General features: G+C 32.9%; 2 protein-coding genes across 2 annotated transcripts; both read right to left on the bottom strand.

Annotated features, from left to right (window-relative positions):
• Positions 1-6267: 6267 nt before the first annotated feature.
• On the bottom strand, positions 6268-8947 carry LOC122610160 (protein DETOXIFICATION 14-like). The gene is made up of 7 exons (XM_043783154.1): positions 8715-8947; positions 7551-8095; positions 7238-7324; positions 7079-7135; positions 6747-6985; positions 6453-6658; positions 6268-6366 (listed from the first exon to the last, which is right to left on the bottom strand). Exons 1-7 carry the CDS (start codon positions 8937-8939, stop codon positions 6268-6270), a joined length of 1458 nt encoding a protein of 485 aa, XP_043639089.1. The 5' UTR covers positions 8940-8947.
• A 4603-nt stretch (positions 8948-13550) lies between these two features.
• Positions 13551-15431, bottom strand: LOC122579915 (probable histone chaperone ASF1A). The gene is made up of 3 exons (XM_043752173.1): positions 15146-15431; positions 14444-14559; positions 13551-14033 (listed from the first exon to the last, which is right to left on the bottom strand). The coding sequence occupies exons 1-3, from the start codon at positions 15252-15254 to the stop codon at positions 13686-13688; spliced, it is 573 nt and encodes a 190-aa protein (XP_043608108.1). The 5' UTR covers positions 15255-15431; the 3' UTR covers positions 13551-13685.
• Positions 15432-17203: the final 1772 nt, after the last annotated feature.

Here is a 17203-nt window from a genome sequence, read left to right as displayed (position 1 = left end):
TTGAAAAAAGGTTTATGAACATATACAAGGACCCTTATGGGTTGATCCAATGAATTCTGAAATTGAGGCCTGCCTATAAAAATAGTACTTCCGAATTAAAGGATCTCGCATCAAACAGAAAACTCGTATATGTTGCAAATTGGTGTATAAAGTTAAGAATAATCCAATAGGAAAATTGAAAAGCTAGACTTGTTGCTAAATGTTACTTCCAAAAGGAGAGCATTAACCTTAATAATGTTTTCTCTCTAGCTTTTGAACTGTTACCATAGCGTGCCTTGTTAGTTCCGGTTTCGGAAATCTTTCTGCCAAGGCCTAACATCAAAGGCACAAGATGATCTCTCTAGTTGAGGCTGCAACTCATTTTAACACGTGGACTATTATTACTAGTAAAAACAACGAATAATGATTTCAATATGTTTTTAACTATAAATGAATGTCTATATGTGTATCCAACGCAAATCGTGCGCTCATTGTAGCTAGGTATTTAACTTTCAAAATTTTAACATTGTATAAACCTGAGTATATGTGAGATTCATATATATACCTTGTCACGTTGAGTGTCAAATTCTAAACTTGCAAGATTTTATTTGGTCGGATGCATATAACATTAAAAATTAAAGCGTCAAATACATACAATAAACATAATTGTAGTTAAATACATAGTATAGACAATTTTGTATAGTTGGGTACATATCGACCCATTATCTCTTAAAGCAATTAGCCTCCATATCAATTGGGTATAAATAATGCCTTATTTTGTTGCTATATGTCACCACCACTTCGTAATTATTCTGATCTGGATCCTAAGGTGTGCAACATGTTAGAATGACTTCCGGAATAGAATAAATCATTCCATTGCTATGTTAATATTGGCTTTGGTTGGCCATATTGAACGAATGGAATAATTCCATTCAAAAAGTTTAATGGGAATGCTATCGTTTGTGAGATACTCTTGTTATTAATTTGTCACAATCATTCGAATTTCTAGATTAGAAAACTTTCCCTAACCACGCATTAGCCCTAGCTAGCTAGCATTACATGACCATAGGTAAAAGTTATGCTAGCTTTTGTTTTTTCCCTTATAAATAGAGGAAACAAATCATCTTCCTATTCATCAAAAACTGAATTCACTTCTTCCTTCTTTCTTTCTTGCCTTCAATTCCCTCTTCCTTTTTCGGCGAAGAAAGCAAAGAGTAATATACATCTCACTTTTCAATTTGTGCTATTTTTCGTTCTCTGTTAAACTAGCCTACTTATGTTTTAGACAAGTTGTTTCTCTCATATATGTTTATTTACTTAACTCACTAAGAGATTAAACGTGCAGCACCAAAGGTATGTGTGACCACTATTAAGCTCATACTTGAAAACACATTTGCATGATTTTATATATGCCAAAATGGAGCATAACGCCAATCTCATTTGTATTTCATCCATTCTAGTAAAATTATACTTCTTTTTCCAATTCCATTTCGATATTAATCATAGACTCTATTAATATCGGTGTGTTTCCCTTCCGAGAACTGTATATGAGACTTTTGCCTTGGTAACACCTGCTGAATACCGCAGTCTTCTCTCTATAATCGTGATAGGGCATATTAAAATTTTATACAATAACAATATATATAATTTCGACTATATATTGTGTGTTTTAATTGATACTATATATTGTTGTACTCTTATTTTCATTGATTTCTTCACCATTTTCCACGTATTCATGACGTTTGCAACAACTTGTTTTGCTGAATCTAGTGTAACATACTATACTACTAACAAAACTAAAAAATTTAAGGGAGAAACTTTATTTACAAGATCATTTGATTACCAGAAAAGGTCGTAAACATCTTTATAGATAGGCAACTATATAGGTATCAACATGACCAAATGTAATGAGATCGTATAATTCTTTAATATTAAGAATCATACCAAGATTAAACTTTATGTAACCTATAACTGTTGAGAGCGGCATTAGCTTCAATTCTGTAAATTGTTTTCGAAGAGGAGTAGTCAATGATGGATGTTGACAGAAGATAGAGAGCACAGAGAAGAACGATGAACTTTGCATCTTCCTCCTTCGTGCTCTCTATACCTCTGTCATTACCTTTTGTTTCATCTCCTCTTAATTACTATTTATTTAAGATATAATACATATTCATTTATGATGTGGTTTCTTCATTTTTACTCGTCATCATAAATTTATCATTATATTGCTAATTAACAGAATGATCGATTATTTATATTAAGGCTTTATTTTTATATAAACACATACTCTAATCAATCTATGATACATAAAACCCTGCACTATAATCTAGTAAAGTAGGATAGTAGTATTTGTACCATTAGCTTAATATTTCATGACTTGCTTACATATGAGAGTCATATGGTATGACTCATTAACTACCTTAGATAAGGCAATCTTTGACACAACTTGTTCAACATACTCGTACAAGTAATGTTTTCTAGACGCATATATAGTTGTCTATTTGCAGGTTAATTGCAATAATAACGAAATAATTAAGCTCCAATATATGGCCATCGATCATGAGATAATGGAAATTGCATTAATTGGTGAGTCAAGGAAATACAACAGATGATTCATTTGCTAGTATTAGCTAACAATGCTTATCTAATTTGAAAAGGTATACATGGGTCATGGGGCCGAGATATGAATGTCAACCCTCCACTTAGTGTTGTATGTTAGTGACCACTAGGCTACTATTTAATAGACATAGTTTAGGAAGAGAAATATGGTTGATAAAATCTTATATATACAGTGTTATCACCATCTGGAATATTGACACATACTTTCATTGTGTAATTAGAAACATGCGATTAACGTGAGGGAATTTGTTTGTCTGATTTATGACTTAGTTATGACACGTATGCTCTGTGACTGCTGGTCTAGCTTCGTCACATCAGAAGACCAATCTTACATGAGTATAACAGACACATCCGATACACTGAATACAAAAGTATAACAAACTTTTATCCCCTCATGAAACCTTATGTGTGAGTAGTAAGCCGATAGAGGGTCACGATAAGTCTAAATTTTGGTACGAGCTTGGAAATCTCAATAAGTGTTGTTGGGACACATTTATGAATCCAGATAACAACTTGCCAAAAGGATAATCAGCCGTATGAGGTGTCTGATGATTCTACACTCCTTATTACTGGTATCCCCTTAGTCAATCCACATGTATCTTATCTAAACCAGAATTAAAAAAATTACAAAAAGAGTAAAAAAAAGAAAAACATAATAGGTACTTCAACCAACTCAGGCATCAAAGAGTTTGTTCAAACCTCCAGTTTTACATCAACTCCCTGCCACAATCCTTAAGGTAAGATCTTCCAAGGATCTATCTAAACCAAGGTTATACCCACATCCACCTTGGCGCAGTGAAGTTTACGCTTACATTTTATGGGTGAAAAGGTGTACCATTGTTTTTTCGCCTAGTCGATACATGATTCAAAGAATACCAACACGCATGTATTAATTGGTACAATCCAGACTACAAGAAACACTAGAAAATTCTTTATATACTTCTACCCCAACTTGAAAATGCCTCTTAATTATCCTTCACTGATGACAGCCTTGATAGCTCAAATTAGATTGGTGGAACCCCACAGGTCAATACCTTTCCGGCTATGTTTTACTACTAGATGGCATACGGAGTCCAAGATCATTGTTTGGACATCATATTTCCCGGTCAAAATGACTCTGGTAGTGATACGTTGCTCACAAACATTAGTACCAACGCTACAACATGCCAGAGAAGAGCTCACAAAACTAATTACACAGATTAAACAAGCAACTCCACCTCAGACTATAACAACTCCAAATTTTGTACACCATCAAGACCAACTTTTTGTAATCGACTTCTTAAATCAAAATCGGGGAGTCTAGATTGTACCACTTGGAAGGTCCATGCCCCTTAGGTTATGGATCCTAGTGAGACCACAAGCTAGATCACCAAAGCCACCTTAAATGGAAGCCACCTTAGATTGGCAAAGTAAAAAAAGATGTTTCCCAAAGCAATGATCTCAAGGAAATAAGGTGGAGAGGTGTAGTGCCACTAAATTGGCTAATTGGCAAGTTTGGCAAGCTATCGGCGAATCATATATCGCCATGTGTCATTGCCAAAAACTAGCCAAAACATGCGGTGTAGTATACGAAAAGTAACCAATTTGCCAATTTTAAAACTAAAATAAATGTAACCGGAAATAGTTGCCGGAAAACTAAAAAATGTGACCGTTTTTTGTAAAATTTGGGCTCTGAATTTGGGGGTCGGGAATTTCGGAAGTCGGAGACGCCATGGTTGCTAACCCGAAGGGTTACCCCGCCAAGATACGCCCCGGATCATCCGAGTCCCATTTTTACGAACATTTGTATCATCATCGTCCATTTTTTCCGGCAACCTAAAAAGCTGTTCAACGATATCATCATCGGCTACGAGCTACTTTTTCCGGCTACCTATTGCTTTAATGGAACAAAATCCGGCAACGACGCCAAGGAAAAATCCGGCATCGCTACCGTAACACTACCAAGGAAAAATCCGGCAATGTAAATATATAAATATACATAAATATACATATATAAGCAGGAAGTCTAACCGGAAACCCAAAAAAGGGGTCGTTGGAAAACATCCCACAGTAGCAGAACAGTAGCAGTTAACCAAGAACCCAGAAAGGGATCGCCGGAAAACCACAAGCCGCAGTAGCAGCAGCAGCAAAGGGCTCACCGGAAAACCCAAGAAAGGGCTCGCCGGAGAACCGATGCAACATGCAAGACCACAGGAAGAAGCAACAGGAAGCACATCGGAAAACCGGAAACCCCAAAAAGGGATCGCCGGAAAACCGAAGGAACAAGTAGTAACATAGCCAACTACACCCTTGTCAAAGCCAAACAAAGTTTTGGCCGTAAAAGTGAACGTTTTTTGCCGGCGACTAGCCGATATATATAGCCAATACTAACCGATTAAACTTGCCGATACAAGCCGTTGGAGATGCTATAGTGTAGCCGATTAGCCGATGCTTGCCGATGGTTTTTGCCGATAAAACTAGTCGACTACACCTCTCCCCCTAACGGCCGAAGAAACCATGTTCATAAAAATTCAAGAATCCTTGATGAAAAAGTGCCAAGTTTGGAAGGAATCCTATATGATCTCAAGTCAAAAATTCTTTAGGGTCATAATGAGTTCCTCAAGATGGTCGAAGACACCCCATTCTTCTTTTCTTCAATTTCCTATCGAAAATTTCAACCCTGAGCCACAACTTGTCAACCCCAACCTAGAAAAACATTGGTTGGCGAGTCGAGTTTCGGGTTGGCGGGGCAAATAGGTTGGTGGGTTGGCGGGTTAACTTTAGGTCGAACAGGTGATATAGGTTGTGGGCTGGAGGGTTAGAGGGTTGATTTGAAGTCAAATGGGTTGTAGATTAGCATCTTGGCTGGTGGGTCGAACTATTATAAAAAATCACTGTTGTAAAACTCACCGAGTAGAGCCGAGTACTCTCCGAGTACTCGCTACAAGGTAGGGTGTCGAGTCGACCCGAGTCGGCCGATTACTCCGAGTACTCCCCTATTTGGTCACTTTGAACCCCGAGACTCACCGCATACACCCGAATACTCCCAACTCGCTTGTCGACCGACCTGGGAACGATTAGCGACTTCCGCAACCTTGTAAAAAATATATAAACATAAAACGATATTTGGTTGACGGGTTGGCCAGTTAACCCAAAGGGTCAACCCGAACCAGACCAATAAAAATCAGGTTAGTAACCCTAACCCCTTTTTTCTTGGGCCGGTTTTAGGTTGGGTTTCCGGTTTCAAATGTATATCAGATAACGAAAGATCAGTTTTTATCTTTTGTAACTCTTTGGTTTCAACTATATGTCATAAAATCTGAACTTTGAAAGTCTAGTGTGAACTTTGAAGTTGAGACAATTCACATTCTATACTTCTTTTTGATAGTAAGGATACATGTATGCTGATTTATAATCTGTAATCTAAATCTAATTTTCTCGAATTATATATGTACAATATCTTGACACACACAGTCTGAACAAAGCACTTGTTGAGCCATAATACAAGGGACACCACAATATTTCAATTATTTTCTGTTCAAGAAAACACCAAAATGTTTTCAATTTGTGGGTGCCAACTTCATTTTTCTTATTATAAACTATGGACAATCTTTTAAGTTCTAACGTCTTCCCTGTTTTCTTCATTAAAAGGACAAAGAGAACCAAAATTTACAAGTTTTACATTCATTTCTATGCACATTCATATTCCCTAATGTCTACATCATTGCCTTTGTTATTGTTATATACTAGCAATGTAATTTTTGAAATTCGCTCTTTAGCCTTCATTGCCTGCAAAGAAAACATTTTAAGACACTCGTTAGACAAACATAGATAACAATATTAGCGAATGAAGGAATACAGCACAATAACCAGACCTGTTTTTGCCAGTCAGTGACTCCTGTTATCAGTGACAGACTCGTTGACTGGATTATGGATCCTACCATAATCCCAATCCAAAGTCCCTTTGCTTTCAAATGTAAAGGGAACCCCAATACAACGGCTACTGGGATCCCAAATACGTAAAACGCTACAAGATTCACATAAGCTCCAATATGTTGCCATCCACTTCCCCTAGCGATTCCTAAAACACGAACATGAAAATTTTAGTCCATATTTTTTAACATCACCCAAGGTCTATATATGTCAGAAAGAGATGGACACATACTAACCTGAAATCACTGCTTGTAGGCTATCTGTAATGAGAGAGAGGGATATAAAAGGAGCCATTGATGCAACATAATTCACAACTGCCATTTCGTTGCTGTAAGCGTTTCCAAGAAAACTGCGACAACTGAAAACTGCTGCGCTAACTATTATGGCTTCGGTGATGGCTAGAAAAATAGTGGTGTAAACGGCTAGCCGGGCTGCTTTTGGGTTCCCAGCACCTAATTCATTTGAAACTCGGGTGCTATGTGATTGGATATATCATCAGTTTCTTTAATAACAACAGATAAATGGAAACTAATGAAGTTTAATTGTGTTTGTTGTTCTGGAAAGTTACCTTGCAGCTGCTCCAAAGCCATATTGTATGGTGAAGTGTAACGTTGAGATAGTTAGGCTGATTGAATAAAATCATTTGCAAATAAAGATTATTCGTTAAATTATCGTTATGATTGTAATTAGGAATTAGCCATGAATAACAGAAGCAATGAAAGTATACCATATCGAAAGAACTGAGGTTTCAAGCTTTGGATTTGGTAATAATCCTGAGACCAAGATAAGTACTTCTAGTGCCCACCATTTGAGACTAACAAGTATGTACATTTTCATAAGAAAGCAAATCCAGAAGAATAACATAACATGCCGATTGGGGCTTTCTTTGAAAAAATAATATAATCTCCAAGCCTTCTTTAACCAAACAATATTTTTTACCAAGAGGAGCTTTTTTTTATAACCTTAAGCCCCAGTTCCCAAAAAGCCCTCAAAAAACCCCTGCCAAACCACCCATATGTATGAAGGTATACAGAGCTTACCAAACCATTACAGCTGACGGGACTGCAAACTGAAAGAATTCTTTGATGACAAACAGTGCTTCAATGGAGATAGTCACACGGGTATCCTCACACATTGTCGAGAATCTAACATAAGCCACCATCAGTAGCAGGTAAAACCAGTTTGACAAACTAAACGCTATTGCAGCACCGACGCTTCCCATCTTAAACTTGAACACGAATGCCCAACAAAGAGGGACATGGAAACATAAAACAAGCATAGAGCTCAATAGCAACGGCATAGTCAAGCTCTGGGATTGAAGTGATCTCACCAGAGGCTTAGTTATTGCCCCTCCAAACAGAGCTGGAATGAGATAAACAGAATATTTTCGGGCTTCAAGTGAGATCATTGGATCTTGGCCTATTAAGATTAGAAATTTGTCTAGAAAAATCCAGGAGATAGAAACTGGGATACAGACCAATAGCAATGAGATAATTGCACTGCAAGTGTAGATTCCAATTTTGTCATGTTGCTTGGCTCCAAATGCTTGCCCACAAAGGGTCTCCAAGCCTCCCACAAGTCCTGACTATTGATATTAATCAACAGTTGTATTCCAATTTCCAAGAATAATGTTTTGTTACTTGATGATAAAGTGCAAATGTTTAAAAAATTTAGATTGAGCATTAGAAATCCACAAAATCAACATATTCACATATTAGCATCACAAATGAAATATTGTTTAGTATTTTAATGTATTAATTCTTCAAAATCACATTTCATTTCATGCATCTATTTAAAGATGCATTTTGCATGTATCAAATATGGACTTGTATGTTTCCAAGATACATTTTCATCGAATGATTACACATATATACAAGCCTTAATACCTGTATGATATAAAAGTTGACTATATATTTGGGACATATACATTTAGATCAAATATGCATCATAAATAATGAATTTGAGATTAAGTGGCATTATAAACTAATTAAGGCCCGTTTGATTCGTAGAATGTAGAGAAATTTGGTGTAATGGAATTTGTAATTTCTTCGTTGTCTAGTTAGCTTAACATTAGAAATTCTAAATTCCATTTAACCAAATTCTAATACATTGTAAAAACCAAATAACCCCTAAGTATACAAACAACTTGTGATCAAAATAGTCTCCTTATTTCGTGTACAAGTTTACTGATAGAGTGAACTTACAAGAAGGCTGAAACCAGTGACATTGGTGAGGGAGGTTGCAATGGCGACACTAGACAAAGATAGTTGATCAACATGGCCAACCATCACGACCGCTACCATTTGCATCATATACTGCAACACTGCTACCACCACCATTGGTACCGCGATTACACTAACCTTCTTTACCTCAGTACTAAAATCTGCCCATCTTTCGGATTTCTGCTTCCTTTCCCCTGCCATTTCCATTTCTAGTTATTACACATATATAGAAAACTGCCTTAAGTATATATATTAGTACAATGAAAAGACAAAGTAAAGGCGTAATGGAGATGATTTAATATTCATTTTACTTGAAAAAAACATCGTGCAAAATCAATCGTTATCATGTGGACACACAAACATATGTTGTATACGACTGTAGAAGTTAAACTTTGTGGGAGATAAATCAGCAATCCTATGACAGGCCTAGTATTTATTTTATATGGTTTTTATAAGGGGATAATGACGTCTGAGTGTATTAAGCCAAAATGTCTATATATGTAATGTAACGATCTCGAAAGCCGTCTATCCAATGCAACTAAAAACGAATTTGTATCTATGTAATGTATGTACCGGATAAACCTTACAAAATGACCAGTTATTTAATATGTGCTCCATGTCAGCTGCCATGTAGCCTTATGTTGCCCAGTTTTCCTCCCATTTTCATCCCATATATCTCCAGCTTATGATTTCCCTTCCTTTAGCTACACTCACATGTCATTATCTCTTTTATAAATCAACAAGTTAGAAAAGCTCGCACTGCATTGTGGATGATAAAAAATTGTTTTTTGTTTTTTTTAGAAAGTTTTCTTGCAAACTATGATTTGAATTCATTAATGTTTTTCATTTTTTTTTAAACAAAAATGGATAAAAAAAAAAAGGTGTTTTTTCTGACCAAACACGCCCTTAATAGTCTGAATTTATGAATTTGGACTCTTGAACTCTTAATTAAGAAAATTTGGTTGTTTTACCGAATGACACAAATTTGTTATATTTCTTCATTTTGTATGTTTTGTTTAATGTCAACTATCAAGCGAGTAGTTTCTTTGAATCGGTTAAAACTGTGGCAGTATACGATATGACCTCTAATGTTATGCTAACATATATGTATTCCAATCTAAAAGAAAGTTTAAAACGGCCGTATACTCATACAAATTTTATATCACGAGAGAAAGTACCCGGCCGTATACTCATACAAATTTTATATCACGAGAGAAAGTACCCTAGGGTTATAGGATAGGTCATTAAGTGATAAGTCTTAAAGTGTGATAAGTCATAGGAGGTGATAGATCATAAAGTGTGATAGCTAAATGCAATCATCCAAGTTACAATATGGTGCTTGTGGAAGAAACGTAATAAACTGGTTCATGAAAATGTTCATTTCTCTCCCAATCTCATATTTGAAGAAATTAGATCCATCTCTTTTTTATGGATCTCCAACAGGTCAAAATTGGTGGCAAATTCCGCCTTTGCCGTTTTAAAAAAAAAAAGGCTAAATGCCTTAGCGGTATAGGTTCCCCCTCAGATTTAAAAATTCGTCAAAAGTATATTAATTGACCTCTCTAATGAAAGAGCATGATAGTCACCCATATAATTTTTATAATTTATCGATGTACAGTTTTGAGATAAAAAAAATTGAATGAATTAGAAAAATAAAATGATATATCGAGGAAAGAAAAAAAGATGAGTGGTAGAGATTTGAGAAAAAAAGATGAAAATGAGTGGCTAATAGGACATTATAAGGTTTTCAAAAACTTAGTTGAAAAATTGAAAAAAAAAATAAAGAAAACAAATGCTTGATGTAAATTACTTGTACAAGAAAACACGTAATTTAATAAAATACTTGTATTTCTACGTAATAAATTAACAAGTTCACTACCATACAACGAATTAGAACAAGTTGGATTTTCTTATTAGTTTGTATGTTACACTGCTCAATAAACTTGGATTTTAGCCTAAACAAAGCTACAATGTGTAAATTTATTGGAGTATTTATTGATAGTGGTAATAAAATATAGAGAAAATTACATTTTTTTTCCGTCAATTTGGCACATTTTATATTTTTGGTCCCTAAAATGAAAAAATAGTAAATAAAACCTTAAACTTGGCATTTTTTTCACTTTATTTTAAAATTTTTGAAAATGTAAAAAGTGTCCGGCGATTTAGAAATCGTAAAGGAGTAGACAACGAATCTTAAAAGAAACTATTGAATGGGTAGAGTCAGTATCAAATAAAACAAAGAAAGCACGAATATCTATGAACACATGATGATTTATCGGACGAGACAATCACATAAAGGTACAATTAACACGATGGATAAATAAAATCAAACACATAATATGTCATCTCAACTAATGTATTAAAATACGATTAAGGTTTTCTTTAAGTGACGCATGACACTATATTTAAACGACGCATGTCTCTTTTAGGCTATATTTAATTTTTAAAAAAAAAATTCTCTTAAGATTATCATTAATAAACAATAAATACTCATACTTTTAGTATTACTAGATTTAGTATTATATTATTTAGTATTATATTTATTATTATATATAATCATATCTAATTAAACATATATATGTAAATTATTTTTCTAACATTTTCGATTATTAAAACCAACCCACAGTTATACTATATTGCTTTTGTTATATATATATATATATATATATATATATTGTGTTATCTAAATTTCAATAAATATATTTTAATAAGTATAAATATAAAAAAATAAATTGTAATATGTCTCATATTCTACTTTCAAATAAGGTTTATACATCATTGAACGGTTTTGAAATTATCAAAATGAAAAAAAGTGGGGAAAAAAATGGAAAGGACAAGAAGTGAACAAAAAAACTAACAAATATTGGCAACCTTAACGGAGAAAAACTAACACCGTTATCGCGGGGACGAGAAGGGAAAAAAGTGCCAAGTTTAGGGGTTTTTTGCTATTTTTTCACTTTAAGGATGAAAATTGTAAAACGTGTCAAACTCCGGGACGAAAAATGTAATTTTCTATAAATTATATAGTGCAATTTATTGCGACATCCTTTCCTCAACCCAGGGGTTAAAAAAACCAAACCAAAACAAATAATATGTTTAAAATAAGGTAGAGCACTAAGGATATGTTTGCCGAAACCAACAGATAACTAAAGCTGATAGCATGTAATAGAGCTTGTAGCTATTAGTTTGGGTTTCTATCTGGATCATTTTGTTACAAGACGTGTTTGGTACAGTAGCTAGAATTTGTAGCTTATGAATTTTAAATAACTTAAAAGAACCAGTTTGTCAGCTTATGTATTTTACTATTGCATAAGATATAAGCTACTATCCAAAAGCTACTTCACATTTCTTATAGTTTAGAGCCTATAGAAATCAACTATAAGCTATTAAAATAAATTTGGTAGCTAGACGAAGGTTATAATAGGGGTGTTCATCGGTTCGGTTTTTGGTTATTTGGTCTATATGGTTTGGATTTTTCGGTTTTATTATTTTTATATTTCAAAACTAAAACCTAATTCGAAATAGAAAAACCAAACCGAAAACCAAATTAGAATTCGGTTCGGTTTCAGTTTAAAACCAAAAAAACCAAATATGAAAAACACAAATTTACCATTTCTTTTTGTCTAAGTTGTGATTAACCAAAATAGGTTCATCATTTCAATTTTCACCAAAGTAGTAAATTTAAACCATATGGATAAACAAATAACATAAGTGAAACGACTAAACTCTTGTTTGTCATTATTATTAAAAATTATTCATCAAAATTGAATTTATCTAATTTCATAAAAAAAAGTTAATATGATAAACAAATAGATATATAAAGTAAAAAATACATTAATAATTGTCCATAAAAAAAGATACGAATTAAATATTTTTAATAATACATAATAGTAATGTAAGTTATTCGGTTTTTTCGGTTTAACCAAATTCATTATCCTTTACCCATAACCAAACCAAAATCCGAATATATAATTCGGTTTCAGTTACAAACCAAACCCAAAACCAAATTCAAAAACAGTTTGATTTTTTTCAGTTTTTTAAACGGTTCGGTTTACAGTTTAACCGGGTAAAAACCAAACCGTGAACACCCCTAGGTTATAAGGTTGAGACGATGAAAACCATAAGATCAAACTCCCATCGATTCTTATACACCTTATGTCAAATACTCAAACATACTTCACTCAATAAAGAGTCCACTGATAAGTTTAAAAATTTAGTAAGGATGTCATTGTAGTCTAAGAATGAAGAGTAATTGACACAATTTGGTCTAATGGTATATGTTAGTAAATCACCAAAAGTTAATATAGATATATGGGGGAGTAGGTCTTAGGTTCACAAACAAGAATACATTGCTTACATAATTTAAATTAGTATCATAAATAAAGAAATACTTTAATTATAAAAAATTAGAAATCATTAAAAGAACCCATGTATCACAGTATCAGGCAATGTGCAGTGCATTATTGAATTGATCAACTAAGAAATTGAATATGTTTTAAGCCATATGTTTAACATTTTGTGAATCATTAAGTCTGGTCTACAAAATTCAATCGGGTATAAGGACCAAGAAAGATGGTCAACTTTCTTCTATCTGGCAAACAAAAATACCTGCACATCAGTTATCACTTGGTTTTTTATTCCGCCTGATATATGCCTACCAGATCACATGATCCCTCTAAATCGGGTAACATCCCCGAATAGACTGAGATGGCCACACAAAGCTTGCTATTGTGGTTATATCTTTGTCACAGTTTCTTTCCTTTGTTTGCACTAGCCTGATTTCGGGTTGGAAATGTTTGTTCAATAATTTTGCTCTGACAATTGAAATTTCATCTATCACCATTTAAACGAATCCATTAACATAAAAAAATAAAATAAAATAAAATAAAAACTAAACATGTTTACAGTTCACTATTGAACTATTAAAGAGAAAGTTGGCATCTAGAACTAGACTTAGGGCTCCCCCTTGTCTATGGGATTACTACCAGGTGAATTAGGCGGTTGTTCGTTTGCGTTGGCTTCAGGTGGAGGGGCTTCTTGATCTCCACTTTCAGTGTTTTCTGGGTGAAAGTTAATCGGAAACTTTGTCACTCTCGGCTTGTCTGTTAATATGTTCCTTTGGACCTTATCAATAATCACTTTTTGTGGAGGTTCTTCCTTTAACTTCTCATCATCATAGTCATTGTTCACATAATATCCCACTCGTATGAATTCGTGACCGACATATGAGCAGGTTAGCAAAAGCACTGTCACTCCAATTATATCTTCTTCACGAATCTTTGATGGGTCGGGAGGGTCTGCCTAACAATGTCAATGAATTATCTGGGTCATCAATAACCAATATTGTATGATATCATTTGACAGTAACAAAATGAGTGGGTCGGCAGCTTGGGTAACAGATATAAACGCGTTTAGGTTGAAAAATATCAAAACGGGCTAAGGCTGAGTTGGTTTAACCAACACCATTATTACAACAATAATCCAAATCTTTAACCTAAAAAGATCTGAAGGTTATATGAAGAAAAAATGATACTTTTGAGACATATAAAACTCGTACAGTATATAAAATCTGGTAACATTTTTCTGCCTAGAAATATATAGAATCTCAAATCGACGACCCACTGACAAGCGGGTCAAAAATGACAGTTTGACACTTTTAACATAATTATTTCAGATCATTTCGATTGGTAGGTTAGTGTAGTACGTGTTACCTGCAAAACAAAACGATAGTTTCCCACGTTGACAGGACCGACGAGTACACTTTCTAACAGTTGGTCATAAGTTTCATCCTCTGCAGATCCAACATAAATGAGCTTCCACTCCAAATCTTCGCAGATACAAAAGTTTCCATTTAGTTCATATAACATCATTAAACGCCGAGTCTCAACATAAGATTAGCATCCGTTTATTTTATGCATTGGTTAACAAAACATGTATTGGTAACACGGGTAGGTGACACATAATTCACAACGACTACGTTAATATAATTGAGGTTAACGACGTTATTTAAAAATTTTTAAGGTCTATTTTTAGGAAAATATATATATATATATTTATAGCAAATTTCAGCAAAACCTTAACAAGATAGTATAAAAGCCAAAAAGCAGAATGCCCTAAATTTGCCCTAATTTTTCAGTACTATTTACACACCAAACCCTAATTATAACATAATAAAATTACTAACATTGCAATAAAATTAATTACAAAAAGTAAAAACTCGTACCCAATACCGTCTTCCACGAGGTATGGGGGAGGTGAGATGTAAACAATCTTACGCCTACTTTAAGGTAAAGAGTTTGTTTCTATTAGGACCTGTGCTCATTTTATAGGGAGTGAGGATCGAATTCTTTACCTCGATAAAATTAAAAGTGTAATAAAAAAAAGAGAGATAAATTGAAAAAAAAAAATAGTACCTTCTTTAAGTGAGGAAACACATTCGTAAGATATTTCAAACTGGAAAGGTGTGAGAAATGACGCCGGATTGTCCAGCACCGTGACGTTAGTTATGTTTACTGCGCTCATTCTTATGATGATATAATTAAATTTAAAAAAAAGAGAGAGAGAGAGAGAGAGTAAAATTAAGAGAGATTTAAGTGATTAGAGAAAATATGCTAATCTAATTTCAAGGTTTGATTTGTAAAATTAACGAAAGGAAAATTAGAGATTATTATTGTTATTGTGTGAAATTGGGGGAATTCTGAAGAAAGAAATTTTGGATTATGTGAAATATTTGTGTTGTGGGAGGTATTTATAGAGTTGACCGGCTGCAGCCGGTGATTACGGATTAAAGCGGTTATGTTTTTTGAGTAGACTGATGGCGGGAATTGAAGCATGTGATAATCACGTGTTTTGTAAAAATTAATTGAAAAGATTGAAAAAAACACTTATAGAAAATTTACTAGATTTTAGATCCGTGTCCAACACTGGACACAGGATTTACGATATTAATAATATTAAATATCCAGACATTTAAGTCATAAAAGTTTACAATTTTAAAAAATACGGTTTTAAGTGTTATATTTTGCAAGTTGTAGTACAATAATCATAGGTTCCTCACTGTCATTATTAGCCTAGATATATTGATGGAATTATTTGTCGTAGTCATTCCACAAGGCACATGCTATATATAATAATTTCTTCATAATAGAATATTTTGAAACAGGTGTACTCATAATGTGATATTATTAGGAAAAATAATTAAGAATTAAAATATAAACATATTTGTGATCATGTACTTTACACTCAAGTATATGTATTTAATCATGATGTGCGTTCATAACACGCATATGTTTATTTTCAATCACTTGTTCTATGATAATATGATAACAATTAGAATTGTTTTTATATTATTTTATAACAATTAGGGCTCTTATAATATTTGTTAATAAGTCATTAGGTTTTCAAATTATTTTTTGTAGAAAATATTTCATATGTTAAATTTTTTTTTTTGTTTAATTAAATGATTGCAATTTTTAAAAAAATTCTCTCAAGTTGATGGCTAAAAATAAATATAAATGAAGTATTCAGGGCTAAAAAGTGTAAATTATTGATGGAAAACAAAAAAATGTAAATTAATGAGACTTTTTCTACAAATTAATATAAATATTAATATAATAATAAATTTGAATAATGATTAATTATGTTTTTTAATTTGTAGTTTATCTAAATGATAACATCATCAAAAGTCAATTTGATTAAATCGAACGATGTGCTTGGTTAATTAATTATTAGTTCAACTGTCTTATAGTATATATTAAGATTAAGATTAAGATTATCGTTTGACTTGCTATTAATCACCTATTGTTGTTTACAAACTACCTAATCAACATGGGTTGAACCCGGGTTAACAAATAAACGTTTTGCAAATAAATCAATTAATACCGAGATAGCTTTAAATTATTTTATCATATTAAAATGTATAATAACAACGTTAAATAAGTTGATAAGTTGTAACAAGTTATTATAACGACAAATTAAGGTGATTAAAATCTTACCTACTAATATGACATTTAATTTAATAAAAATCTATATTAATTATTCATATTTAGAAAAGAAAAGATATTTTGTATTTTAAATTAATAAAGTATGATAATGATGTCATAATTAAATTAAAAAGATCTGTGGGAGAACCATACATGACAATTTTTCAAAAATCTTATGTCATCACAATTTTCTTTTATTTATATAATAAAATAGAAGATATATATAATCTATGTTTAGGGTCACCTAAATTATTACTCTAATATATTCTTTTTGATCATCTTCCTCTTTATTATATGTTGTTTTTGACATCTCTAGTTCTTCTCATTTATCTATCTATTATGTTTTATGTTGATTATTGTAAAAATAGAGATTCATCTGAGATCAATATCTATAACACATATATTGATGTTGATGTGTCCTAATTTTTTCAAGGAATGATTTTTACTTTTTTAGTCTTGACTAAAATTATTATCTTTATTTTAAAGTGG

Source organism: Erigeron canadensis, chromosome 8 (genome assembly GCF_010389155.1).
Source record: "Erigeron canadensis isolate Cc75 chromosome 8, C_canadensis_v1, whole genome shotgun sequence".
In the NCBI taxonomy this organism is placed as follows: domain Eukaryota; kingdom Viridiplantae; phylum Streptophyta; class Magnoliopsida; order Asterales; family Asteraceae; genus Erigeron; species Erigeron canadensis.
Note: the sequence above shows the minus strand (reverse complement) of the source record. Positions and strands in the feature narration are given on the sequence as shown.